Source organism: Cervus elaphus, chromosome 5 (genome assembly GCF_910594005.1).
Source record: "Cervus elaphus chromosome 5, mCerEla1.1, whole genome shotgun sequence".
Taxonomy (NCBI): domain Eukaryota; kingdom Metazoa; phylum Chordata; class Mammalia; order Artiodactyla; family Cervidae; genus Cervus; species Cervus elaphus.
The window spans coordinates 109,099,706-109,127,344 of record NC_057819.1 but is presented as its reverse complement, the minus strand read 5'-3'; the positions used below and the strand labels follow the sequence as shown (position 1 = coordinate 109,127,344).

At 49.3% G+C, this 27,639-nt stretch overlaps 2 protein-coding genes and 1 non-coding gene across 4 annotated transcripts in view; all 3 read right to left on the bottom strand.

The window, feature by feature from the left end:
- Positions 1–4,605: 4,605 nt before the first annotated feature.
- On the bottom strand, positions 4,606–11,474 carry SLC35B1 (solute carrier family 35 member B1). Its single transcript, XM_043904239.1, has 9 exons — positions 11,204–11,474; positions 10,352–10,455; positions 9,647–9,777; positions 9,326–9,356; positions 8,584–8,741; positions 6,688–6,814; positions 5,819–5,925; positions 5,519–5,672; positions 4,606–4,848 (listed from the first exon to the last, which is right to left on the bottom strand). Exons 1-9 carry the CDS (start codon positions 11,404–11,406, stop codon positions 4,796–4,798), a joined length of 1,068 nt encoding a protein of 355 aa, XP_043760174.1. The 5' UTR covers positions 11,407–11,474; the 3' UTR covers positions 4,606–4,795.
- Positions 8,094–8,228, bottom strand: LOC122695867. Its single transcript, XR_006341608.1, has one exon. It is a non-coding gene; the product is annotated as a small nucleolar RNA SNORA70 (small nucleolar RNA).
- A 2,246-nt stretch (positions 11,475–13,720) lies between the features above and the next one.
- Positions 13,721–27,639, bottom strand: part of FAM117A (family with sequence similarity 117 member A) — a 42,658-nt gene continuing 28,739 nt past the window's right edge. For both annotated transcript variants that reach the window (XM_043904236.1, XM_043904237.1), the window contains exons 3-8: positions 22,991–23,086; positions 20,900–21,010; positions 20,386–20,520; positions 19,100–19,301; positions 17,772–17,922; positions 13,721–14,951 (exon numbers count right to left, since the gene is read on the bottom strand). In XM_043904236.1, coding sequence (XP_043760171.1) covers positions 14,651–14,951; positions 17,772–17,922; positions 19,100–19,301; positions 20,386–20,520; positions 20,900–21,010; positions 22,991–23,086 — 996 coding nt within the window. In that variant the 3' untranslated portion in view covers positions 13,721–14,650. The remainder of the gene's footprint in view (positions 14,952–17,771; positions 17,923–19,099; positions 19,302–20,385; positions 20,521–20,899; positions 21,011–22,990; positions 23,087–27,639) is intronic.

Below are 27,639 nucleotides of genomic sequence, written 5' to 3'. Positions count from 1 at the left end.
TTACTCACTTGACATATGTGTGATCACTTGTCTTACACACACATATTTACATTAAAATTTCAGAGAGTTCTCAGCCTTCCTGAAAGAGTGACACATTCTCTCTAGGGCTACAGTATGAATGCGGCAATTTCAGGGTCCCAAGTAGGAGGAAATGGTGTCTAGTCAGACCCTAAGCTGAAACATGATGCTTCTACTAGCTCTGGCCACCCACACACCATGACAAAACAGGCAAGTGGGCAGGAAATAATATTCTGTCCCTCCTCTTGGAGAATGTCCTTATGAACTTGCTCCTCAGGTGGAAGGCACTGGATGAAACCACTCCTCATTCCAAGACTCTCTTTGCTCTTCTCGCTTTCTTGCCATGGCAGGCATAGTCCTGTGGTTTCCAGTCTGAGGACTGTGCCTGTTGGAATTCAGTTCTCACCAGTAGGGGGAAAATTCTTCAAGAATCAATTCCGAGCTTCCTGAGCTGGGTGATGGAAACCATTGCCCCAACATTCTGGGAGCAGCAGACCTTGGAGCCGAGGTGCCAAGTCTGTCTCCCTCCCACAGCCCTTGCGGAAAGCCTTCTGGCACCCACGGCCTGCTCTCTTCCTGGCCCTGCCGAGGGAAGGCAGAAGTGGCTCAGGTCAGGAGGATGTTGTTTTTAGACTCTCTCAGAATGTTCTAGATGATGTAAAACCTCATTGCAGGTTGCTTCCATCTTTGTCAGCATGCTTCTGTGACATTCAGTTTCAATAGCCCGCATTATGGAATACTAGCCCCAAACAGACCAGAGTGTTTCAGGCTAGCAGTCATAATGATACACCTACAATGTATTGCCATAGGATGTTTTATGTTGAACATTTTCTGAAATTAATCAATTTTCCTTATTACCTATATAGTGGTATGATTTCCAACTATCATTTCTGGAAGCATTCTTTATTCTGAGGTGGATACTCTTCCTAAAATTTCTGGACTTAAAAGTGTCCTTCTGTAAACCATATGACATTAAAAAAAATTTTTTTTTAAAGTCCTTACTTGAAAATATTAAAAAGCCAGTATACCTATTATCAACACCCCCTCCCAAATTATTTGAAAATACTATTGGATCAGGAAATCCAAAAAGCTGGGAACCACTGATTTAGCTCATTGACCTCTGACATGTGCTAAGTGGAGGCTCACTTGGGCCCTGTCCTCCCATGGAGTCATGTGACCCTCAGCTGATGCACTTCAGTGGATTTGGGGCTCTCTATCCTGGATATGGGGAGACTTGTTTCTGGCTTAAGCTCTCCCCAGGAGTGTTGTAAGGATAAAATGTCATGAACTGAAGAGCTTTGGGAAAGGAGGAGCTCAATAAATATGAGATTGCTGTTCCTAAAGACAGCTGGTGTGTTTTCAGTGGGAAGGGCTGAATGATCCCGCAGAGACCCAGGACAATTTCTCCGCCAGGACATCTGGGGAGAGTGACCAGCACCACTTATAAAATGTGCAAACTGTTCCACCGCCAAGTGGGACCAGACAGCAGAAGCAATGGGTCTCCAGAGGAGGGTGGCTTCTGCCCTTCTGAGGGCACAGGTCCAAGATACAACCATAACTGGGGGAAACTTGAGTTCTCCTTTATCTCCCTGGGACACACCCAGGGACCCAATGCAACTTGCCCCCTTCCCTAACTTGCTTTTCCATTTCCAAAAGATGCAAATGCCTGCTTAGTCCTCTTTATAAGGGTTTACAGGGCTGAGGAAACACATCACCTAATGCTAAAGAACCCACTTTAGAGATTATCCACACTGCTCCTTTAAGTCATTTGAAAAACAACTTACAATTTTTTATCCCTTATGATGATTAATTCCAGAATAGCTTTCCCTATGGTTTTTACCCCCAAATCACATCTGCGTCACTCCCCTTACCCTAGGCTAAGAGGTATACAGGAAGTGGAAAAACCACTCTACCAGGAGCCTGAGTACAAACAGCTAAAGAGGCAAGCCTGATAGGTGGACCAAAATAGAAGTACAATACACCCTATATGAAAAAGAGTGCTTGGGAAAATGTGTGTGCTGGTTCCCTCCCTTCTACACAGAGCTGAGAATTAACTGCAGATGAAAGTCCTTTGATGTTTAGAAACCTGAAGCATCAGGCCGCCCAGGGTTAGTGATCAACAATACTTTTGTTTGAACTTGCCTGGTATTTCACGTTTATCAGTACCATAATAACCTAGCAGAGTGTTACTGATGAGAGTCTGACTTGGCACTCTCAGTTCCTGTGATCCTGTAGGTGAGTACACCACCCTGAACAAGCTGGCAGCTTACACAACATTTTAAAATATCTTCCAGTTGAGCTGAAATGATGCCACACTGCAGAGCCACTCACCTGCTCCTGTCCTCTCACTTGAACTGATCAGAAGCAGGAGCAAGGGGGGAAAGGACAGTTAGGGAGTCTGATATGGTCACATACACAGCATGGTATTAAAATGGATAAACAACAAGGACCTATTGTATAGAACATGGAACCCTACTAATGTTATTTATAGCTCATGGAATTCTGCTAACAGCCCAGATGGGAGGGGGGTTTGGGGGAAATTGGATACATGTGTGGCTGTGTGGCTATACCACTATATAAAATTAAAAGTTTGTAAGACAAAAAGAAGCAGGAACATGGGAAGAAGCCAGGCAGTTTAAAAGGCGAAAGATTCATACGATCTGAAGAGAAACCAGAGTATGCCAGGCAGTTTAAAACCCTATTTCCCACTTGGCAATAGAGCCAAAGCTCCCTTTTCACTTCTTTCATCTTCCCACACTCTCTCCAGCTCAAGCCTCACCTTGCCCAGACACCTTTCTTCGTTGTTAGCTCTGCATTTCTGAGATGCAATGATTTATCTATCCGACTCCCTGTTAGACCCTAGAGGGTAAGTACTGCTCCTAGTCAACTTTGAACTCCCAGCATGTCCACAGGATGTGGCACACAGAAGGATTAGAATAGGAGAAGAACTGAATGAATATACCAGAGCTGGGCTCCTGGCTCACCAAGGATAGGACAAGATTGCTCTAGTATCAGGTGAGAACCATGCTGAGCTGCTGGAGATCCTTCTTGCTCTTCGTGACTAGTATGAGGTGTGCCTGAGACCCCTGGTTGGGTAAGGCAGGGGTAGAGGTGGAGGGGACTGGCCTGATAACTGGGAAAATGTCTCTTGTTAAAACACCAGGCCCAGGGACTTCCCTCGTGGTTCAATGGCTAAGACTCCATGCTCCCAATGCAGAGGGCCTGGGTTTGAATCCTGGTCAGGGAACTAGATCTCACATGCTGCAACTAAAGGTCTGCATGCTGCAACTAAAGATCCTGTATGCCACTGCTAAGATCCAGCACAGCCAAATAAATATTTTTTTAAAACCCAAAACAAAAAAACACCAGGCCTCAGGTAAGGACTGCTAAATAGGACCCTGGCCTTGGTAACATGCTCTCACTGCCTAACTAATCCACAGAAGAGAGTTTGGAAGAACTATCAGTCCAGTAGGTAAGGAGCTAATTGATGCAAATTTCAGGATGAGAAACACAGAAAAAAGAAAGGGGTGGAGAAAAGAAGGAAGTTCAGCCAGATGCATTTAAAACCTCTCTTCTCAAGGAGGAGTTCAAAATGAGAGGGGGCCTTTCAGGGCAGAGCTGCAGTGACACCCAGGGCCCCAGGAGAATGAGACGAGTGCAAGTGAGCCAGGCTTGAAAGGCTGGGTGCAGGGGGTGGGAAGGCAGCGGCGCAGGAAGGAGGCTGGGCGCCCATCTGGAGAGCCAAGGGGCTGGGGCTGCTGAACAGATGGAGTGAAAGTTGCAGCTGGTGGAAATGCACTTTCATGTGTAAAGTTTGGTCCACGGAGGATAGCGATTTCCAACTCCGAAGGCAGCAGTGGGCAGGTGGCTCTGCTCCATGCTCCGCCTTCTCCCCCTACTGCCACCCAGAAAACTCAACAGCGGCTCTATGCCAGGACTCAGCCACTGTGCCTTCCGCCAGCATCCCTTTCAACAGGCAGGAGCTGGCATGGGAATACCAGGGCACCGCCAGGATGGCAGAGGCCCACGAGGCTTCAGCAGCTGAAGGGGACAAGGGAGGATTAATCCAGCGTCCCCAGGAGGGGACCGAGAGGACCGAGAACAGACACGGAGGTAGAGGGAGGGAATAAGACCTTCCAAAGCTGTTCACGACATGCACACTGGGTCTCTGCTCTCGTTTCGGTTGAGCTTTGGTTGAACGGGAGGAAAACGGGGAAATGTCAGAATGCGGCAGACTCTGAGGCTCTGGGCTCATTTTATCTCAGCCTCAAGAGAAGTTTCTTGAGGAGAGACTATATCTGCAGTTTTTAAAGAAATATTTGCCCACCAGAGCTTTAAGAGATAAAGTGCTTTTTACATTCTCTAGCTCTCACAGACAGCTACCTGTTCTAGCACATTTAGACCTTCGCCTGCGGGAATAGAGGCCATAAGCGACAGTTCTTGGGGGAACCGGCCCCCCAGCCAAGTTAACCACACCCACGTGGGAGCAGCTTGGGTCATGAACACCAAGCTCTGCCCCTTCTCTTTCTCTCCTTTTTTGTGCGAGGCTATACTCCTGGTCATCAAGCATAGAAATGGCCAACTCTCTCTTGTTAAAATCCAAATGCTTTTTTTAGAATATGTGATTTTGTTTCTTTAAAAAACAATAACAACAAAAACAAAAAATACCCAGACTGAAACCTAGTCCTTTATCTCTATTGTGTCCGTTTTCCCAAGAGATGTCACTGTTGGAGAAAATAACTTAAATATTCTTGGAGTGGAGGTAGTCTCTCTCTTCCTAGTGGGATGTCTTCTTGGCTCCCTTCCCAAACTTGGCATCAAGACCGAGACCTATGGAAAGAGAGAGCATGGCCTTAACTTTAAGGGGAGAAATGAAGTCTACAAATTATTTGGGGGTGAGAAGTGGGATGTGCCTTGGTCTCCAAAATTGGAGCTTTAAATAAAACTATAATTTTCAAACATTAGTTTTATAAAACCTCCTCAGAGAAAAGAGATTAGTATCAAATGAAAAAAATCACCAAGATACTGATAAATTACACTTGTATATAAAATACAGCAGGGGTTTTCCTGGCAGTCCAGTGGTTAAGACTCCTTGCTTCCACTACAGGGGGCACTGGTTCAATCCCTGGTGGGGGAACTAAGATCCTGCGTGCTCCATGGTGCAGCCAAAAATAAAAAAACAAAAAACCAGCAAGACTGAATGAAATTTAAGAGTCAAACTTCTAGTTCTTTCAGCTCACCCACAGCAGTGCCAATTAGTAGGGAATAAGTATAATAATTTTACCCTGCTCAGTGTCTGGGGAAAAAAGAATCATTGGAAAGAAATCATTCAAATGAAATGTTCCTTAGGAAGGCTGGATTACAGGTAATGCTTCCTTTTCTTTTTTAAAAAAATCTGCTCTAAAATAGCACATTACACAAACATACAAGTAAGTATTAAGGGAAAAAAAATAAAGTTCCTTTGTATGGCCTAGAGCTGCATGCTCTGGATGTAACTTACCCAAGAACACCAGCACAGTGCCCACCCACTGCATGGGGCTGATGGGGTTGGCGAAGAGGATCACAGATGCCAAAATGGTGAAGAACTTTCGAGTTGTGGTGATGATGGAGCAGGTCAGAGGACCAAAATACACAACTGTCATGAAGATGAAGCTCTAAAGAAAGACAGAAAGACAAAGTCAGGCTGGTTCCTGGGTATCTACCAAGAAAAGTCTGTAACAGGACATCACAGCTGATCTTGCCACCCTCTTCTCCCAGTCTCTCTTGGGGAAGCCAAGCCATCACCCATCAAGGCACTCACCTGGCCCAGGGCACTAGTCAGGCCAAAGAGGAGGATGTTATAGATGACTGCAGGATACCTTTCGGCAAAGCTTAAGAACTCCCAGAGCTCCCCGGTGAACAGGATTCCTAGAAAGAAACATCCAAAGATGAATGGTGCATCCTGTGTGCCCATACTCACACACGTACACCTGCAGAGGCCTGCGTAAGCGCTCTGAAGTGGGGGAGGGCAAGGGAAAATGTATAGCGTGAGTTTGTATTGTCCCATCAAGTATCTCCTATTTTTCTGATTAGAGAAACTAACTGAAGACTAGTACTTAGAAGTTAATGAGTTACTTCTGCCAAAGTGATGGAAAGAAGCAAACCTCAGATGCTGTGAAGATACTGATCCACACATCCCTAGCTCAAGGCAGCCCCAAGCACTGGTCGATTCCAGCCATCAGCAGCCTCCTCTGTTAACCCTAGTGTGTTGTATGAAAAATACTCCCTGTGTGTGCCCAGACTTGAAAAAAAAAGTTAGAAAGCACTGATTTAAAAGCAAACACATTCATGTTTGAACAATCTTCAGTATTCACCACACAGCAATGTCTCATCTACATCAGAGGAGGGTGAGTTCCCAGGGCACCCCTGCATTTTACTACTGTGCGTCTTCCCATGATACCTCACACAGATCTATTCCTGGCTGTGCCAGTACAAGCAACAAGCAGAGCTGACTGGTGAAAGTTTCTCCAAGAAGGCTTCTCAAGGGCTTGGACAATAAGGCGTCTGGGAACGGAGGCTGACCTTTGGCCTGGGCAAAGAGCACAGCTGGCACCAGAGCTAGAGATTAAGCGGATGAAGGCAGTCTGCCCTCTGCTGATACACGGAAAGAACAGCAGAACCACGCCTTACCAGCTCCCAGCAGCAATGTCGACCAAAGGTTGATGTTCAGCATCATGTGGTTGGAGCCTGTTTGGTAGTGAGCTCGCATGTGGTCCTGGGAAACACCGGTCAGTCCATCCAGGGTTAGAGACAAGAGCTGGGAAAGAAGAGTACAGACTGCAGTAAGGCCCCTGGGGCCCTCCCTAACTCAGGACACAGACCTCTCACTTTTCTGAGATCCCTCAGAAAGCCGCTGCCTTAAGACAGAGTCCTCAGAACAAAACACTGCCATTTGCCCACAAGCAGAGGATGACAAGAGACCATGTGAGCTCCCTCCTGCCCCCAGCCCCGGAAGGACAGGTGATCTGAGCCACACAGATGTAATGTGATCAGAGCAGGGCAGGAAGCCTACCACTTCTCAACGCAATGCTGTGAAGCCTGGCAGGCAGGGGCCTAGAATAGGCTGTGGTGAGCCACACACATTCTTCCACTAAGGGTGGAGAGAGGAAATCTAATCCCAGCATGTTAGCCTCCTGGCTTGGGAGTCCAGTGTTCCAGAGACTGGATTCTGTGGTCACACTGCCAGATTAGAATCCAGGGAAATATTGGACGTAAGTTGTTCAGTCATGTCCAACTCCTTGGGACCCCATGGACTGCAGCCCGCCAGGCTCCTCTGTCCATGGGATTTCCCAGGCAAGAATACTGGAGTGGGTTGCTATTTCCTATTCCAGGGGATCTTTCCAACCCAGGGATCAAACCTGTGTCTGTTAGGTATAACCTGCATTGGCAGGAGGGTTCTTTACCCCTAGCGCCACCTGGGAAGCCTATGTTAGCCACTAACTCTGCCAATTAACAGCTGTATGGCCATGAGCAAACGATTTAACTTTTCTTTGCCTCATTTTCTTCATCTGTAAAATGCAGATTAATACTAAGTTATAAAGTTATTGTAAAAATTAACTAGTTTTCATGTAGAACACTTGGAACAGTACCTAATACCTAGTAAGCAATAGCTACTATAGTATTATTGACAGGAAAGCAGGATTTATTGGTGGGCAGGAAGAAGGAGGGGACAGCACCCTCACGGGTGCAGGGCCCGCCATTTGTCCAGAGGACCACGATTAGGGATGTATTTGACCCTACAGCCATCTGGGATGAGCCGCTTTTCTGCCACTACAGTTTCAAATTCATCTGCGTGAAACTCAGTAGATCCCTACTTCTTGGCGACGTGGATCTTCTGGTGGCCAGGAACTTGAACTTGGCCCTGTGGAGGGCCTCAATCATATGCCCCTTGTTCTGCAGCTTGGTGTGAATAGACATTTTAACTTGGCCAAAGTGGACTCTGGCCACTGCGCTGCAGGCTTTCCAAAGGCACCACGCCTACCTGTCTGGAGCCTAGATTGGGGACAGCATGCCAGGCATGAATGTCCACTGGCCAGAGTTATCTCCAAGGTCCCTTAGGGCAATCTATACAGGCAACAGGCTGCATACACTACCAAGGAGGCTGCTGTTTGCAGCCATTGCACACTGGGCCCCCATGGGGAAAAGAACATGGTTGGCTTAACTGGCTATATAGTATTATTTTTAACTCTGACTTCCAACTTTCTTGGAAAGCCACAGTGAGAGACATACTACTCCTTTCCTCTTTACTCTCAGGTCTCAGGGACCTCACATCAGCATTTAGACATGGGCCTCAGAGTTATCTCTTCCCCAGAAGGAGAGCTGAACTGTTGTGAAATATTCTAGGCTCCCCACTACAGCCTTAGCAGGGCCAAGGACCCTGCAGCAAGAGACAGAGACCAGAAACAGGGGGCAAGAAACATCACTTATCTCTCTCAAAACATATAACTGGCCTTCTGTATGTGCAGGGGGCGGATATTCCTGTTAAGATTACTGGAAAAGGCTTCCTCTCCCAACAGGATTACATACCAGGAGCAGCTCTCCATAGCCAATTGTGTGTTCTTCTATCCCGACTACTTTTTTGGGTTTGTACATGAAAAGGGCCACTCCAGCCACAATTAGCAACACACACAGGTACTTGGCCATTGGGTACTTCTTCTTCAAGAGGGTCACTCCAAGGAGCATGACTACAGGGAAGAAACAGGGTGGAAAATTCAGGCACCCATAGAGACTGTTGAGACCAATAATCTCCTAGGAGCCAAAGACTCGTGGGGAAAAAAAATGTCTGAGAAGGAGAGCTGACAGAGGACAAAAAGAGGAGAGTGCAAGACTAGCACCTCCGTAGAGATGACTGTGCAACAAGATTGAACGAAGAATATAAAGCAGAGAAAGGTAGAGAACAAAGACTCCAGGAAGGAACCTGGCAAAGGTGGGGCAGTAGGGAAGAGTGAGAAATTGAGAATAAGGAAACTGATGATCAAATGGGATTTCGGGTATCTAATGACAATGTAGGCCGCCAAAACGACTGACCATGTGAAGCAGATGAGGTCAGCTTCTAGCTCACAGTGAGGATTACCAGCTAACGAACACCAAACACAACAGGAAGTGATACAGATGACAGGATGGGCAGGAGGAAGGGATGGAGGGAAGTCCCTACAGATAGCAATGGTGAGATGACAAAGCTCAGAGGAATAGAGCCCTAGTAGGGGAGGATCAAGCTCACTACAGGAAGACTGAGGATGGACGACAGCGACCATCTTCTTCTGCTTACCTGGGATGGGCTTGCAGGATTTACCAAGGACCTGAAATTAAATTGAGCAAAAATAATTTATGAGCGTCTTTGACTTGCTAGGTACTGAACTGGGTGCTACATAAGATGCGTAAATTAGCGTGGGGCCTGCACCAGAGACTGTAGCCTCAGAAACCGGCTCTATCACGGCCCACCCACCATCACTAAATGTCAGATCTGTGGTTCTTCACACTCTTCATTTCCCAGACACATTCTCCTTTTATTTAAGTCACAGACCTGAGGGAAGAATCTTTCATCCTTTTGAACTTCTGAGCCAACCCTCACCCCACCCTGAGGTTTCACCTGAGTTGGGTAGTTGACAAACTGTAGCGCCGAGTTGCTGGAGACCATAGCACCCAGATAGGAGACAGAGCACGCAGCATAGAGCCAGCTCCGGGTACGATCCACTCTGGTAGTGTCAAAAAACTGGATCACTAGGAGAAGACAAAAGAAACATCCAAGAGAAAGTTGGTGGGCCTAGGAAGGACCACTGAGCAACAGTCAAAGCCACATGAAAGGAATTTATCTGTCAAATAAGATGAGAAGTACTTAGACCGAACTATTTCTGTCCTCTTAGATTGGGAAATCTCTGAAGATTCTCCAACTCTCCAATACCATCTAAACCTAACACAAGACCTCATGCAGGGCAGCAGTGGGGGGTGGGGGGGTGGATGTTCATTCAGATCAAGGGACTAGTCAGCCCTGCTGCTAGCCCCCAGGGAACAAAGAGAACTGACACAAAAAGGAAAACTAAAAAGACAAAGAAAAAAGTTTTAAATATTCTCATTGGGATCGGGAATACAGATCCATTCTCTGCACATTTCTGACTGAGAAATTGATTTAGTTTAAGGAAACAGAAGTCCACCTTTTTCCCAAACCACTAATTTTATAAGTCTAATAGAGAAGCTGTTGTTAGCACTAAAAGGGCTGAGGGTCTTGAGAGTTAGACCTAATGCCTAGGATACACAGGGAACGGGACACACAACAGATTATTATCTAAGTACTCACAGATCTTGGCAAACACAGCATTGACCACACATTGGATGAAGACCAAAGTTAAGGCAAAAGTGAAGGTCTCCTGCTTGGCTCCCTCCCCATACTTTCCTCTTGTTCTAAGAATAAAATAGACGAGAAAGAGACGAATTAATATACTTCCCTCAGGGTCCTCTAGTAATTCAGAGCCACTGAACGCTTTGAAATTGTTTTGCTTCTCTAGACTTAGGGAAAGTTTGGTAAGGATCACCGGGCACATTTACAACAGAAGCCAATTATATTGGAGCTAGAAATTAGATACTCCAGGCTGCTAATCAGAGAACCGAATGAAACAAAGTGTGTGTGTGTGTGTGTGTGTGTGTGTGTACACACATATCCGTACAGGATGATGCTGAAGGAAACGTGAAAAATTGTGTGTGTACACATATCCGTACAGGATGTAGCTGAATGAAACGTGAAAAATTTGGTGAAACGACGTACACCGGGGCAGGGCCGAGGGCGAAGTAATCAGTAACCTGCAAGAATATAGGAGTTCCAAGGACAGCCCAGCACAGGAAACCTAAGTCTGCAAAACCCAGTCCTTTAGAACCAACAGGAAAAACATCAATTAAGGGAAGAAAAATAACCACCTCCCGAGAATCTAGGAACCAACTTTGGCGTTTTGTATAACCCTTGGGAGGTTTAGCAGCAAAGGGGTCAGGATGCTGGGAGAGCAGAAGGGGCCAAAGGGAACACTGGGGCTAGGGGCGGGAGGACCGCGAGCCTGAACCTGACCAAAGGCTGGGAGACAAGGCAGGATTGAGCGGGCGGGCGGGAGTGGTGGTGCGGTGGTGGGGGTCTGCGTTCCCACCCTGGGGATCCGCTCACATCTTTTCCTGCAGGATCCCATAGTAGAAATAGCAGACAAAGACGCCGAGGAAGCAGAGCGGCAGACGCAGCCGGTCGGGCACCAGGGAGCTGCTAGCGGCCATGAGACGCCCGGAGGACCCAACCGGAGACCCGCTCACGGCCGGCAGCGGCGGCGGTGACAAGTCCAGCCGGACATCGCCGACCGGCGACAGGGGCCTCATAGGAGCTGCATGAGACCGCCGCTGAGGAGGGCCCCAGCAGCCACCGCCGGAACTGCCAGCTCAGGACCACCGAGGGGAAAACTCCTTAAAACCCAGAACCCGCTTCCAAGGAAAGGAGACCCACCCTGGGGCCTCGGCCTCGTCCCTGATGGCCAGGGGAGCCAGCTGAATGCAGGGCAACGCCTCGCCCTCGAGACTTTCCGATCAGGCAACTCCGAGGACAACTGCGACCCGGAGCGCGACGGGATGGTCTAGGCGATACACGGACGTGGAATGATGACGTATGAGGATGTGGAGGTAACCAATTGGCTACTCTATGCAAAGACAGACAGGTGGGTGGGAAGGAGGAGTACGCCGGCCGAGCAAATCGAATAGCCTTTTTCCCGGTCGGCTGTCAGGCTTCTGCTGGGTCCTAACTCACGGAAACTGTCAATGTAACCTTAGCGCCCCCTAGCGGGTCCCCAGCGTCCCCAACTGTACCCTCTTTATCAGAAGAGCGTTCAAGGCCTGTCTTTGGGGAGCCATCCTCCTCCTAGAGCACATCACAAGGCTCCCAAGGGCGGCAGGGCTCTTGTCTCAGCTCGGTCACTTAAAGGCAGGGTAACCTGTGCGTGTCACCTAAATGCCGAGCTACAGTTTTCCTAATCTATATATATAGTCCATAGGAATTAGTAATAGCCACTTTGTCACCTCTTGACTGTTGAGGATCAAATGAGCTGAGCTTGGTGAAAGTGTTTTATAAACTGTAAAAGTGTGCTGTGCAAGTTTAAGGTATTTGTTAGTCATGACTCGTTCTCAACTCTGATCTTATTTCCTCACATCTAGAGATGGAAATGGAAGCTTGCTGAAGTGGATTTTCTTCAGGGTCTTACAACTCACCAGCAAGGGAGCAAACCCTCCTGCATTAATGAACGCCTATTGGGCCCCCACCTGATGACACCAGGAGCTAAAGCCAGACTAACCCCAGGGTTTGCGACTACCAGCCTCAAGCCCCACGGTAGTCACTGGACTCTGGGCTGCTCTCTGGGTAGAGGCTTCTTCTCCCCTTCCAGCAGCCTACTTCTCTGGCACGGCCTCAGGCAAAGGAAGGAAACTCGGGGCAGCACCACACCCATCCCTCTGGGCCTGACTCACTAAGACTTTGGGGGGAGGCCAAACATCTTTCAGGGGAGGGGCAAGAAGTAGAAATAGGGTCTGTCCCCAGCTCTGTCTCCTTTATGTTAATTGGGGAGGGGGACCCCCACACTTTTGCTCTCTTACCCAGTGGCTTCCTCTACTGAATTAGCTGATGATTCCTGGGCACCAAGCTAGGGTTCCAGTCCCAGCTCTGCCTTTTTCCTAGCTGGGACTTCAAACAATTCATCTGACCTCTGAGTCAAGTTTCCTCAGTTGAAATTAATGGAAATATAATAACTGGGAGAGTACTGTGGTTAGAAGAATGGGCACTGGAATCAAATGATCTGGTTCCCAATCCTAGCTCCCCCATTTGTCCTTCCCTTATTAGTACAGTGGGATTTATCACATCAGATGGTTTATGATATTTCAATGACCTTTTAAGTAAAGCATTTTATAGTGTATCTGTTGCTTACCTAGCTAATTCATGGTAGTTGGGATAGCCTGGTTTGTTTTGAGGTTTTATGAGATAGATGCAATTGTAGTTATTATGACTGCCCTTAAGGTAGTCAACTTTTTACCCATACAATGGGGATAATGTCTTTGTGAAAATGCTTTGTAAATTGCAAATCACTAACAGAATGGTGGGTTGGTTATTCTCATTTCCCCCACAAAGCCCTTACAGGTGGGGCACTATAAAGCTGATAGGCTGCAAGAGGACCAGAACAGTTTCTTCTACCATCTGTGTTGTAGGTGCTCACTCATGTGAAAAGAACACTCAGAAGGAGCTAAAGCTTCCCTAAAACTGTGCCCAGAGATTCAATCTGAATGCCATTCCCTTGTCTTGTAAATTGCCAAACTGTTTCCCCTTGGTCACCTTCATTTCCCAGGTAAAATCTACTCTCTGTTAGGGTGTTTTTCCAGACTCACCCAAGAAAGGATGACTTCCCCCACTAACTCCTTCACCCCCCATCCACCGCACTCTTCATTCAGGATATCCCTTCCCTGGCTGCACTGTTTATGTGTCCACGTAGAGAAGGCAAGCCTGCTGTCCTGAGGACACAGACTTTGGACCCATCCACCCAACATTATGTGTTAAGTAAAGGCACCTCTTGAAGACATGGATGAAGTGATTAATGAATGATACCCTCAATCTCCATCCTGCTCCCTAACCCCCAAAATATTTAACAGAAACTCTAGCTGCTGGGAATACTTATTTATTTGGTCTATTAACACCAAGATCTGCAAAAAAAAAAAAAAAACCTTCTAAACACAGGATAATAAAACTTGAACATTAACATTCTTCAATTTTGTGTAAGCTCTGCAGTACGGAAAATATACAAACTTCAAACAGCTGCAAAAATAGTGTCTTTGGGAGAAAATAGAGTTTCTACATCGATACAAGAAAAATAGGCATTTTCCTAATCGAACCCAGTCCTGGGGCAGGTGGAGGGTGGAGAGTCGCCATTTGCCACCCAGAGGAATGCCAGCTCTCCCTCTCCCCCACGACCCACCTGGGGTTGGGCAGGCTGGGCTGCTACTTAAGACAATCTTAGGGTGAAAGCGAGATGAAAATGCCACTTGGGAAAACACCTGGTTCCCCCTCTGCCAGCAGCTGGATTGGTCAAGTGTCATGGCCCTTTCAGGCTGCTTTGGTCAGCTCCTCCAGTGAGAGGGTGGCATGCAGATGGGACTGAGAGGATGGGGGTATCTGTTTGGGTCTCCTTGTCTATGTCTGAAGGAGAGGGAAGGAAATCTGTGGTGTCCCCTCTCCTTCAACCATGGCCAGCTCACTCCATGATAAAGACAAGGGTCCTGTACACAGCCCTTTGGACTCATACCCAGGAGTGGGGGACCCAAGACCTTCTGGGTGAGTTTTCCACCAAGTGAGAGAGGTGGCAAGAACACAGGTGTGACTTGTGAGCTGCCCAGCTATTAGTGGACAAAGCAGGTCCCCTCACATTTGAAGGGGCCAGTGTTCATCAGAAAGAGGACCCAGGGCTTTGACACAATAAATGAAAGTGCTCAAAGGCCGAGAGGGAAGGGCTCCTTCATCCCCACCTCAGGGGAGCTAGGGAGGGTCCTGCCACCAAGGCACTGGTCTCCATGGTAAAGTGGAGGTAAAGCTCCCTCAGACCACCAGGGAGCTCTGGAAAAGCACAGGCTCTTCTGATGGTGGGGTGCGCTGCCACGGCTCAAAGGGCAGTGAGGAGGCCTTGGAGGCCTCTGGATCCTTCCGAGGCGGTGGCCTGGAGCTGGCAGGGGGAAGCGGGGAGCCCGGGCTTGAGGGGCAGTTACGGAAGATGAAGCCCATGCTGGGGAAGAGGGGCTTCATCAAGTTGACGGGGCAGAAGGCTGAGCCGGTTGGGTTGAAATGGACTTTGTTCTTGTCAGGACAGGAAGTCAGGAAGGCCAGGTCAGGACCTGGGGACCTGGAGGATGGAGACAGAAACACAAACAGCCAGTGAGAAGGGATGAGAGGCGTCGCAGCGTCAGGGAAGCTGGGTCTCTGTTCCAGCAGGTTGGTAGCTTGATCAAAAAAAACGACAGGCTACTGAGCAACAACCAGTGTTTAGGCCCCTCAGCTCTCCATGTTTTAGAAACAGGGCTAAACAACCGGAAATCTACTTTAGCTAAAAACAGAAGGGATTAAAGCTAGACAGGAAGGAGAACTTCCTGACTGTGATTCTAGAAGAAGAGACTGAGAGACCTTTTAATTTGAGAGATTTTTATCAGTGAACAGTGTTTTGGGGGCAGACCTCTTGCCTGAAAACAGAGATCCTAGCAAAGTGACTTTCTTAGACTTTTTATAGCCTGAAGCTGAGATTCTCAGCCTCCCCATTATTGGCGTTTGGAGCTGGATAACTCTTGCCTGTGGGGAACTATCCTGTGCATCCTAGGATGTTTGATAGCATCCCTGGCCTCTACCCACTGTATGCCAGTAGCACTACTACCCCATGCTGTGACAACCAAAAATGCCTCTTGACGTTGCCAGATGTCCCCTCAGAGGAAAACTACCCCTCATTGAAATCTCCGGGCCTCAAAAATCTAATTCTTGAGCAGATTGAAAGGATTTAAAAGGTATGATTTTCAAAAACCCTTGCTGAAAGCAAAGGACAGCAGTTAGACCTTATCAGCAGATCTAGGTTCTAACTTACGACGTGCTCTTGGCCTAACCTGCCTCACCTAACGTGGGAAGAATTCCTACTCTGTCGATCACGTAGGGGAAATGGAAGGATTAAAACAGGTCAGGTCAGAGAGTTCTAGAGTAAGGAATCCTTATGATAAAAAAAAAAGGTTCTTTCCCCCAAAAGAATGTCTGGCCATGCTTCAAGGGTGAAGAGCCCCAAGAAGCTGCCGGTTGTGAGGATTCCAGGCAAGAACACAAACATGTGAGAAGACAGTCGAGCTCTGTGCCAGAGCTTCCCATTGCCTAACTTTTTCTTGAAGTGTAACATATACACAAAGAAAAATGCACTCAGTGCGCAGCTTGATAAACTGATCACCATTTTAATTGTAGTACCATTTAATTTTAATTCTAACCATCCCAAACCCAGGGAGAAGAGCAAGGCATGTGGAGGAGGGCAGATGTTGGCCCAGTGTGGGAGGTGGGAGGAAAGGTGGAAGGAAGGGAGGGCCCATGTGTGGGGTGTGTTTGGAAGCCTGGGGTCCCAGAGAACTCCGCAGTGGCAAGGTGTCCCCTGACTGAGATGGACTTACAAGAATCCCACTTTAGGAAGAGGCAGGGGATGGGCAGGAGAGGGCATGCCCTCGACCTAAACAGGCACACAGGAGGAGGGTGACCGAGGGAAGACCCAGTAACGCTCAAAGGACATGACAACCAGCATGACCCTGAACAGCTTGATTCCCTCCCTGGGAAATCCAGGCTCTCTTACTGGCTAGGCAGCCAGGAAGAGGAAAACATGAAAGAAGAACGACTAAACAGAAGAACTCCCCAGTAGGAAAGTTCATACAATGAAGAGACGCCAATGAGTTGAGAATTTCTGTCGCAGGATATCTTAGAAAGTAACTGACGGCTCACCACCTCGCTTAAAAGAGTTAACATAGGGGCAAGAAGCTGGATGAGATGGCTTTACCCCTCTTCTGGCCTTAAGAGCCTATAAAAGAATAAAGTTAAGCAGCAGCCTAATTGTCACGAGCAATTCCAGTCTGTAATCATTCAACTATACCGTGCACTGGGGAAGGAGACAGGGTCCAGAGTCTGCTTCAGCTATAAGATCTGGCCTTTTCCCTCTCACCACCCCAGAGGACTGAGGATTCCAGGAGAAATGGCAACAGTGATGATGCGAGCAAACCCCCAGTGCCCATGATTTTCCCCGTAACTCCCTCTGGCTTAAGTATGTACCTCCTGCTATTACCAAGGGTCATCCTGTCCCTTATCTGGGATACAGATAGAGCCATCAAGCCCCCAAGCCCTGTCCTGGCTAAATCTCCACTCACAGACCATAACTGAACTTCCTGACTGCTGTCGAAACTATAGCTTCCACTGTGAAATGGCCCCAAGGAACATTACAGTGGTAGCGGGAATGTGATGAGCTCTCTTCCCAGCTCCTGCTAAGCGGGGCCATGAGCATTTGGAAAGCTTTGGCTCTGGCTTCTCTCTGCTAATGGGAGGGAACAGTAGTAAAGAAATCAATTTAAGAATGACTTCTGAATTGTCCAGGCTGGTTTGGGAATATTCCATAGTCCTTACTTGCAAGAACTGGAAATTTCTGTCGGGAAGTTCATGACACTTGAACCACTGCAGCTGCAGGGTGAAGATTTGACTCAGAAGCAGTATGAAAGCTCTTTAGGCTCCCCCGGCCATGCCAGTGGGCATGAGGCACTTCTAAACTCTGCCTGAAGAGAATTACTAATATGTTCTCTCTCTCTCTCATTATGGTCTAACAAATTCTCACACCTTCCGTGGGGATGGAAAAAAAATAGAAGAAACCAAGGGTTTAAGTTTCAGATCTCTTTCCTTTCCAGCTCCTGCTGCGCTTGTGGCTGGCATGTGGGCAGAGAGCAGGTTTCTATGGAGATCATGATAAGGTGCTCAGAGGAGGTAATGTCAACAAGTTTGATCATGGAAAAACTGCAGTACTGATTGTCTATGGCTGACAGTGTCTCCTGACAAGAGGGAGTCCGAGCCTGAAGAGGGGCCTATCTGGTGGGACACCATAGGGCTCAGCCAACACTCTGGCCCCCTCCCTCGCATGCCCAGACCCCCACCAACCGGCTGAGGTACTCACGTGGCCTCTTCAAACACCCGTACTCTCTCACAGCCTTCTGGGGGCTCCCGTTTGAAGACATAGCTGTGATTGGGCCGAGGGGAGGCAGCAAAAGCAAGAACTGGAGATGGGCTGCCCTCTTCAAGGAAGGTGGGGTGGCCTGGAGAGGAAGCTGCACACAGAGTAAGGCTGAGTCGAGTGGCCCCAAAGGAAGTCTCAGCTTCCCCAGGCTCAGGCCTGGGTGTAAATGGGCGGGACTGGGAGACATGGCACTGTGAGGGGCAGTGGTTCTGTTCATCCAGATTGTTTGTCTAGGCTCTACCTTAAAACATCTTTGAGGCAGCTTACAAAATTATAGCTTCTGTTATACAGGGTAAAAAAATACAGTTGAATTGAGGGAAAAGTCTGGTCTAATACCAATTCCATATGCCCCGGAGGTAGACTGCGATTGGAACTCCAAGTCTCAGATTGAAAAGAATCCTAACGTCTGTGTCTCTGCCTTCTTCCAAGACTGCACCACCCTGCCTGCCAACATACCACAGCTTCTTCCTTTCCACGGTCTTGAAAATCTATCCCTTCTTCCAGGAAGAGCCCTTCTACTGACTCAGACAAGCAATCTTTACTCACCCCACTTGTGGGATAAGATTCCTCTCATTTTAACAAAGTACAGCAAATGTACTTTGCTGAGGTTTCAAATATTGACTTTATCTGTGTTTATCTCACATTTATTATTATTCTATGCTCTGTTCACCTCTGTATTGTCAGATCATGCCTTTGACCGGCCTACCTGATGGGGCTGCTGTGAGGATCAAGTCAGGTGATGCAGGCAACAGTGCCTGCGTGTTAGAATGTTAGGATCATTCACACAGGAAAGAGGACTCGTGTCTTATCCTCTCAGTGATGCGATCACGGAGGAAGTACAAAGTGGAGATCTGGAGTGAGAAAGCTTGGGTTTTGATCTGGGTCAGACTGTGTGGCCAAGGGCAAGAGTCATTCTTTTATCTGTAGCGCTCACACCTGCCCTGAGATGTGTGCCTGGTTATGGGTACCATCAACTCTTGATGGGCTCATGGGTTCTCCACTACGGCCAGACCTCAGCCAAAAAATGGAGGTGGGAGGGACTGCTTCTCTGGATTACAAGTAAAAATTAAATAAAACTGTAAGTGCAGAAGCTTCGTATAAGTTATAAATCAAAATCTATATCAAGGATCAATATAACATACAGAATGAAGATATTCTAGCTGGTTAGTGAGTAAAAGTGCCCGGCCAGAAGCTGACGAGTTGGGAAAGGGTGCAGAGGTGACCCCATACTCAGCATGGGCCATGCGGCCTTGGCCTCCCCAGCTTACCTTTGTCGTTGGGGACGGACGCCAGCTCCTCAGCTGCACCCCGGTGTTCCTCACGGCTGGTCTGGCCAGAAGGCTGGGGGGATGCCAGGGGCATGGAGGGAGAGCTGGCAAGGTTTCCAGGCTCCAGGAGGAGGAGGGGGTGATCACAGCTGCCGCTCTGGGGGGGAGCTGGGGCGCGGTGCCCATCAGGGATTTCAAGGATCTGCCGAGGAAGAGTGGGGATGGGGACTCTCAGGCCTGTCCCGTCAGGCCATCAGGACTGTAGGGACCCTTAGGATCCTCCCCTCGCCATTGTCCTGGTCCTCTATTCACAACATGGTGACACCATTTCTTCACCTCCCTGACTTTCCCAACCACCTCCATCAGGGCGCTTTGTTCTTTTCCCTCATGGACAGCACGTTATAACCACACATTTTATGGTTTCATCCATGTGTGGCTCCCACTAGGCTGTATGCCTCACGAGGGCAGGAGCCTCCTGTGTTGGCTCTGGGAACACAAAGGTGAACAACACATGGGGGCACGAAAAGGGGCAAGCCAGCCGGACACCGTAGGGCCACTGCAGTAAAAATGTGCAGGTTAGTATCATGTATTAAATACACACTCCCTGTTTTAACATTCAATCGTACTTGTATCAACAGCTCACCAATCTGTATGCACGTGTAAAATCCTACATATATGCACATTAAAAATCAACCAGCAAGTAAATCATAAACTGAGGAGTGTGCCCATTAGAATTATATTAATACTGCCCAACTGGCATTCCCCAGTTGTCCTGTGTCAGTATAAAAATGTGCCTGAGACTGCAGAAAAGGGAGCAAATAATCCGTCTGGGAGTGGAGGGGGGGAGAAGGCTGCAAAAGGCAGCCGGGTATGAAGGATGAACCCGTGTGACCAGGTAGCAATGGAGGAAAGGGAAGCAGTAACTCGGGCACAGCTGGGTGGTGGTGATGGTGACAGTGACGAGGGCGCCAGGAGCACTGAGCTGGTGCTTTGGCTGAAAAGTGACGCCTATTCCGCTCCTCCCAGCCAGGGGCCCTCCTCTCTGCCAACCCCTACTCCTTCTCTTTCTACTCACTGCCCCAAAGCCTTCCCAGCTTCACCCACCCAGCTCTGCTGTTCTTGTGGTCAAGTCCATTTGAGTCTAATAAACCCCATTTGTGTTCCTCCCATGGTGGGGTGTTGGCACGCTGCTCTGTTGACAGGCGCATGGCCTGTGCACGCCCAGACGGTGTCCAGACTCAGCAAGATGCGGCTGTCTGTGCACCCAGGGTGTGGCCCCCACTCACCCGCAGCAGCTCTTCTTCACCCTGGTCCTTCACAAACACCTCCTCCAGCTCTTGGTTGAGCCCTTCCAGGCTCCGGTGCAGGCAGGGGCTGAGTCTCAGGACAGGGGACCCTGCGGGGAAGCTGGGAGGGGATGCCTGAGGAGGAGGCAGATGAGGCCATCACTGAACCCCATCAGACCCCATCCAGGTATCAGTTCTGACCAGTGGGTAACAGTCTTGTCTACACAGCAGAACCAAGTGGGTAAAGGAGAGTTTGGGGACAGTTACCAATTCAGTGGGGCTTTCTCTATAAGGCAGAGGTCCAGAGTGTGCTTTTAGACTCTGCACTGCAGCCTCAAGTGTTCAAGGGGTGGGGATGGAGGACAGAGACATGCAGCATGTGCCCTTTCCAATGTTGAATCAGAACTTCCCCCGGCACTCAGGCCCTGCAGCGAGGAAGGGCTCGGAGGACCTGCCCGCGCCAGGGGGCCCAGCACGGAGGATGGGCGGGGAGAGGGCTGGGGGACAGACGTACCCTCAGTGCTCCCCGCACGGCATGGTCCCCTTGGAGTGGGGAGCCCCGCTCCTTCTCTTTCCCACTGCGGCTCAGCTTTGTCCTCTGCAGCTGTTGCTTCAACTTGGTGATCTGGCGGCCAGCAGAGGGGAGAGGACAGGCAGGTGAAGCAAAGCAAAGGTGCACTGGGTCCCCCCTCCCAGGTGTGCGTGCAAAGTCGCTTCAGGAGTGTCTGACTGTGTGCGAGCCCATGCACTGTGGCCTGCCAGGCTCCTCTGTCCATGGTATTCTCCAGGCAAGAATACTGGAGTGGGTTGCCATGCCCTCCTCCAGGGGATCTTCCCACCCCAGGGATCAAACCCCACATCTCTTTCACTTCCTGCACTGGCAGGCAGGTGCTTTACCACTAGCGACACCTGGGAAGCCTCTCTCTCAGGAGTGGCTCCTGCCAAAAGCTCAGGATACATAAAATAAATAAAAAGAAGACGGAAGTTAATCTTCCATCTCAAAATACTTCAGTGGTGTTCAAATCTGTGATGCTATGCTCACCAGGCAAGCTAGACACCATATTGACCAGATTATTGGATTTTTTTTTTTTTTTGGATGTTTTGAATTACCATGTTTTTCCACAGGTGGCTCAGGTTCAAAAAAATTAAAAATATACAACACTGAAACCATTTTTGTCTTTCACAGATTCCAAAGGCATGGAAAACTACTCTATTAATAAAAATGGGAAATGATGTTTTTACATTCACTCCTCAAAGTATATTCACAGCTATCTCAGAGGCCCTGGAACCAGGAAGGACAGAAGGAATTCCCCCTATTTTATTATGATTATTATTTGGGGGGCAGGGGCTGTGGTGGGTCTTCCCTGCTGCTCGAGGGCTTTTTCTTGTTGTGGCCCCTGAGCTGGGGCTACTCTTTGTTGCAGCACGTGGGTTTCTCATTGCAGTGGTTCCTCTTGCTGTGGAGATGGGCTCTAGACACATGGGCTTCAGTAGCTGCAGCTCTCAGGCTCTAGAGGGCTGGCTCAGTATGGCACACAGGCCAAGTTGCTCTGTGGGCATGTGGGATCTTCCTGGATCAGGGATGGAACTGGTGTCCCTTGCATTGCAAGGAGGATTCTTAACCACTGGACCACCAGGGGAGCTCCCCCTGCCCCCATTTTAAAGTAGACTGTGCTGACCAAGGAGCAGCCTCTCCAGAAGGAATATCAGCTTTTGTCCCAACTTCACATCCGGTAACAATTATGGAGCATCATCAACAACTTCGAAAGTTATCCCAGTCACTTTGTAATTCTGGACCTACTGATCCTTAATGTAAACATTCTGATAATTACAAATTGCAAATACTTTGTATTTCCCACTAGCCTTAAATATTTCATATTCTCCTACTGGGAGAATATGCAGGACAGGGAAACCTGGCGTGCTGCAGTCCGTGGGGTGGCAGAGAGTCAGACGTGACTGAGCGACTCAACAACAACAACAATTCTCCTTCTGTTCTTGCAGCCAAGAGGGCAGAAGCTACTGCCCTATAAACGGTGACCCCTGGCAAGCTGGTCCTCCTGGGGTGGGAGCCTTGGAATCCAGTCTATGGCTTTTTCTCTCCTCACCCTCAAACCCCAAGGGCCTTCATGAGAGGGAGGGAGGGCCAGGAAGGAGTGTTTGGGAACCTATCACTATTTTCACTAGTTTTCTCTGCTTTTATTTATTTATTTTTTCTCTTTTAAAAATAAGGCTGGATGAGTGGCTAAGTAGTGAGGTTGGAGGCTTCCAATTCCCAGAAAACTTGTTCTCTGTCTCTCTCCGGTCTCTGAACTGCTTATCTGGATGCAACCTCAAAGTGAAGTGGGAACAATGGCCACCCCCACCCTGAGCTTGGCTGTTGGAGGGCAGCAGTAGGTTCGGGCCAAGCCCCTGCCTACAGGAGGGCTTGGGCTCATAAATCCAGGCCACCAGGAGGCTGGGAGGCAGCTACGAAGACGTCATCTCATCAGGAAGAGGCTAGATCAAGGCGGGTGAGACTGAAAATGTGGGTCCACTTTGGAGCAGATGGTGCTAGGAGGAGACAAGAGGCAGCTTCCCTGGCCGGGGCATCAAAGAGGGCGGTTACCTCTTTCCGGTGGTCTGTGCTGCCCCAGGATGCTGAGCGCTTGTGTGTGCAGGAGATGGCCCGCTCGCCTTCAAGCTCTTGCCAGGATAGGGGGGTCTGCAGGGAGAGAAACCCAGTGAGACAGCTCAGCTCCTCAAATGAGCCCTGGGGAAGCGACACACCATTTTCAGGACAGAGGTGGTGGCTCTGGGTGGTCTTCTCTCACCTTCTCTCATCTCAACCCCCAGGATGCCGCCAGCCCCTCTTACTCTTTCAGGCTTCTCCACCTGCACTGCCTCTTCCCACATCCTCCAGCAAACTGTCCCTGATAAGCCAATGAGGACAACCTGCTCTTTACTCTCTTAAGACTTTTGCACATGGATTATAGCCCCAGAAAGTCCAGGTGCTTCTCCCCAGCAGTGAGGACGAGTTTTGTCCCTCTCTATCCTAACCAGGTCTAAACGAGCTTGAGTTCAGGGAACTGCTGGCATCCCTGATTCCCTGCCCATCTAAGAGCCCAGTACGGGCCCAGGTTCCTGTGAGTCTAATGAAAACGAGTTACCAGACGAGACCCCATTAAGGAGTCACTAATTGATAAGAGAGGGAAAAGCTCAACAGAGATGCCGGGCTCTCCATTTGGACTGAAGCAGGAGACTTCTTGCAGCGTAGTGCCTCAAGCTTGTTCTGGGATGTTTCCCTGTCCATAGAGTGTTGGGGGCCCCAGCGTCCCCCTGAATACATGGCAGGAGGGATTTTCACAAAGGGGGGAGCCAGAATTCTGAACTCAACCCAGACGCCTGATCTCTCTTGGCTCTATCGCAGCTCCTTCTCCTAGGCCCTGCTCTGCCACTGTAAGAACCAGGCCCTCAGCCCGCCATTCTTCCTCCCACTGAGCAGAAGACAGAGGACCCAGGATGGAGGCAGGGGCAGCTGTAGACCCACTTCCTGAGCCCCGCTGGAGGGGGGAAGCTGTTGACTGTAAGCATGAGGCAGAGGAGGACATGGTCCATCTCCCCCGCCAGCATCCCTACTTCCATTCCAAGGGAGGGGCCCAAGGGGGAGGCTCCAGTGGAACCAGTTCCTCTCTAACTTCTTTGCACAAGCTGCCAAAACCATGAGGGCCTGGGAACTGTCTCCTCCAACAGATCCGCTGACCTCCCCCGAGAGGTTGTTGCAAACAGAAAAGGGGGAGGATAAGAGGGAAAAAGCCCAACAACTCACCACCCAACAGCTGTTAAGAACAGCTCAGTGGGGGCAGTCTGAGTGGGGCTGTGGGAGCAGGCTGCCCTGCGCGACAGCTGCAGGAGAGGGGCCACAGGGGGCCAAGCCTCCCTTCTCTTCTTCTTCCTTCTGCCTCTTCCTTCTCCCAGCTGCCCACCCATCAGGACCTCTGCCGGGCCATGCAAGACAGCCAGGGTGAGACGACTGCCTCGACTCCTTTCTCTGAGGCCAGCACCACAAGGGGGACCCTCCAGAGATGCAGCCCCACCGTCCCTTCTTCCGCAGAAGGGTGGACTCAGGCTGTACCCCAACGCCTGGAGGTGGAGCTGGCTCTGACAGGGGAAACCAAGCAGCTGGTCTGCTTCCAAATGCCCATCAGAGCATTGGCGGACACAGCCTCAGAAAATCCCCACCACTGCATATACTGAAAAGAGAGGAGAAGCCCCCTCTCCCATAGCCCCTGAGCTGGGCAGATGCACACACGTTCCTCTCTACCAGGGTTCCAAGCCAAACCAATATATAACTAGCTCTGCTCACTAGAGCTGAGCTCCACTCAAGCTTGTTGTCCCTGGAAAGATGGCAGAGGCTGCAGAGGAGGGGTGACAAAGGCTAAGGCGTCGCCCGTTTCTCCTCCTCTAGGAAGATACTGCACCCACAGGTGCGTGGTGAGAAGGCGGAAAATCAGCCACCTTCAGGCTTGCCCCCGGGTCTACTAACATCTCTTGAAAACTTTTCAACTGCCTCTTTCTTCTGAGGTATGTGAGGGGGTGGAAGGAGAAGTGTAGGCCAGCGCTAGAGGCTAGAATGGATGTGAAAACTCACGGCAGCTGGGATCCTCTCCTCTCTCAGTCCTCAGTCCACCGCACCTCAGTCTGCTCAGCAGCATCTCCTGGCAACTACTGCCTACTCTGTAAACTGTGCTACTAAAGGCCATCGCCCATCGCTTTGCCTCAACACCCACCCCTCGCCACAGACATCACCATCTGACCCTCCACCCTGGGCTCTCTGTCATACAGACAAATGTGGCTCCATCTCCTCTGTCTTTCCTTATCCCCTGACCCTCTAAGTCTGGCGTCCCCAACTAAGGCAGTGTGCTCTACCAGCTCTTCCCAGCCTTGCCATCAGGGAGCCCTTCTTAACTTTCCACCTCATGTGGCCTGCTGCCGCCCTCTGCATCTTCTCTGATCACGTGGGTTCACAGCACACATCACATGTGCATTCAACAAAGAGTAACTGAATGCAAACTGTGTATCAGGTACTATTCCAGGTGCTAGGGAATATAACAACACACAAAAGAACAAAAATTCTCATCCCCTTTGAGTGTACATTCTAGGTGGAGGCACAGTTTAAACAGTGATAGGTAAGAGAGAAAAATACAGCAAAGACAGGAGATAGGAGGGACTGCCCTGGGGCTCTAGTGGTTAAAAATCCACCTGCCAATGCAGGGAACATGGGTTCAATTCCCTGGTCTGGGAAGATGCCACACGCCTCAGAGCAACTAAACCTGTGCACAACTGCTGAGCCTGTTGCCTAGAGCCCTGGTGCTCCACAACAAGAGAAGTCAAAGCCACTGCAGTGAGAAGCCCAGGCAACATCACAACTAGAGGGTCGCCCCCGCTCGCCAATTAGAGAAAGCCCGTGAGCGGCAACAAAGACCCAGTGTAGCCAAAGGTAAATAAATTTTTTTTTTAAAAGAAAGACGATAGGAATGTTGGATTGGGGAACATGACTTTAAATGTCAGGGAAGTCCTCAGTGAAAAGGGAGAATCTGATGAAAACATGAAGGCGATGAGGAGTGAGCCACGGAGATATCACAGGTGATAGTGACCCACATGGAGGGAACAGCAAGTGCAAAGGTCCTGAAGCAGGAGCCAGTCTGGCAGGTTTGTGAACGATAAGGAGATCGGTGTGGCTGGGATAGAGTGAGCAAGGGGCAAAGTAGTAGGCGACATCAGTAGGTGTGATAGATTGAAAATGGCCCCCCAAAGAAATCAGGTCCTAATCCCTGGGACCTGTTACTATTACCTTATATGAGAAAGTGTTTGCAGATACAATTAAGTTAAGGCTCTTGAGATGGGAAGTTTACCCTGGTGGGCCCTAATGCCATTAAAAGTGTTCTTGTAAGAGGGGAACAGAGACACTCACAGAAGATGTGACCCTGTGACTCACAGAAGAAGATGTGATCATGGAGGCAGACAGTGGAGTGATGTGGCCACAAGCCAAAGAATGCCGGCAGCCACCAGAAGCTGGAAGATGCAAGGAAGGGGTCTCCCAGATAGCCTCCAAAGAAGAGTATAGCCCAGCCAACACCGTGATCTTGGCCCAGTGGAATGAAATTCAGACTTTTGACTTTCAGAACTATGACAATAAACTGCCATCATTTTAAGCCACTAAGTTTGAGGTAATTTTTACATCAGCCTCAGGAACCTAATACAGTAGGTTACCCTGTGTTTGAAGCCGCTTACACACTGCCCTTGAGTATTCTTCAGGCAGGTATGTGCACAGGTGTGGGCTTTGGCCACTCCAACTGAACTGGGAGCATCAAGAGAGGGACCATGTCTGTGCCTTATTTCCAATGTTCCTGGGTAGACAGGCTCCTCCTCTTGAGTCTCACCCCAGACATCTGGTCCAAGGTCTCCTTGGAGCACAGAAAAGTCAAGGCTAAGGAAGGCTACTCTTCAAAGAGCGACCCTTTATGGCACAACAGGGGTCAAGCCAGGCTGTGTGACAGCACCATAAGTAGTTGTTCCAGATGGTCTTCTGGAAGCAGGATAAAGCTTGAGCTCAGCAGGCCAGTCGTGTTTGTCAAAGGGACTCACACACTGGAACAGATTTATTTTAACACCCTGGCCTTGGGGAGCAGCTGAGAGAGAAGCAGGGCTACTTACTGGTCATGAGTGGCATCAGCCAACTATGCAGATGATGCTCGGATTATGCAAAACTGATGTGGGTTAGACCAAGGAAGCGTTGCCTGGGACTCAAGTCTCGGAGCAACATGTGGGAAAACTGGGTTAGGGTGAAGACAGCTTTCCAAACAGCAGCCTGATCTAACAAGAGGGCAGGGGTGAGATGGAGCCAAAACCCCCCAAACTGGAACCTCTTTCTCTGCCCCACAGCCAACTAAACTTCTGTCCAGATTCTGGGACAGGAAGAGTCCTGGTCCTCGCTCTCTCCAGTGACCTCAGCTGGGCTCTGAGGACATAACCTAGTGTGTACCTACTATGCGGATGTGCAGAGCAGCATGGTGCCTGACCTAGTATAGATGCTCAGTAACTACATGGCGAGCTGAAATTCAGCAGGGAATCAACCATTTGGGACTCTGGCCAGAAAAAGAGGCAGGGAGGGCTCTGAGGATGGTTGGCCAGCCAGCACCAAGAACTCTAGCTGCAGAGTTAAGAGTTCTGTCTGGTCTCACAGTGTCTGCAACCCTCAAATTTTCCATCATGGAC

Coding starts and splice junctions, on each gene's coding strand:
- SLC35B1 (XM_043904239.1), bottom strand. CDS start 11,406: ATGAGGCCCCTGTCGCCGGTCGGCGATGTCCGGCTGGACTTGTCACCG. Junction 5,926..6,687: donor GACATTGCTGCTGGGAGCTG/GTAAGGCGTGGT, acceptor GTTTCTTTCTAG/GAATCCTGTTCACCGGGGAG. Junction 4,849..5,518: donor CACTGTGCTGGTGTTCTTGG/GTAAGTTACATC, acceptor CTCTTTCCATAG/GTCTCGGTCTTGATGCCAAG.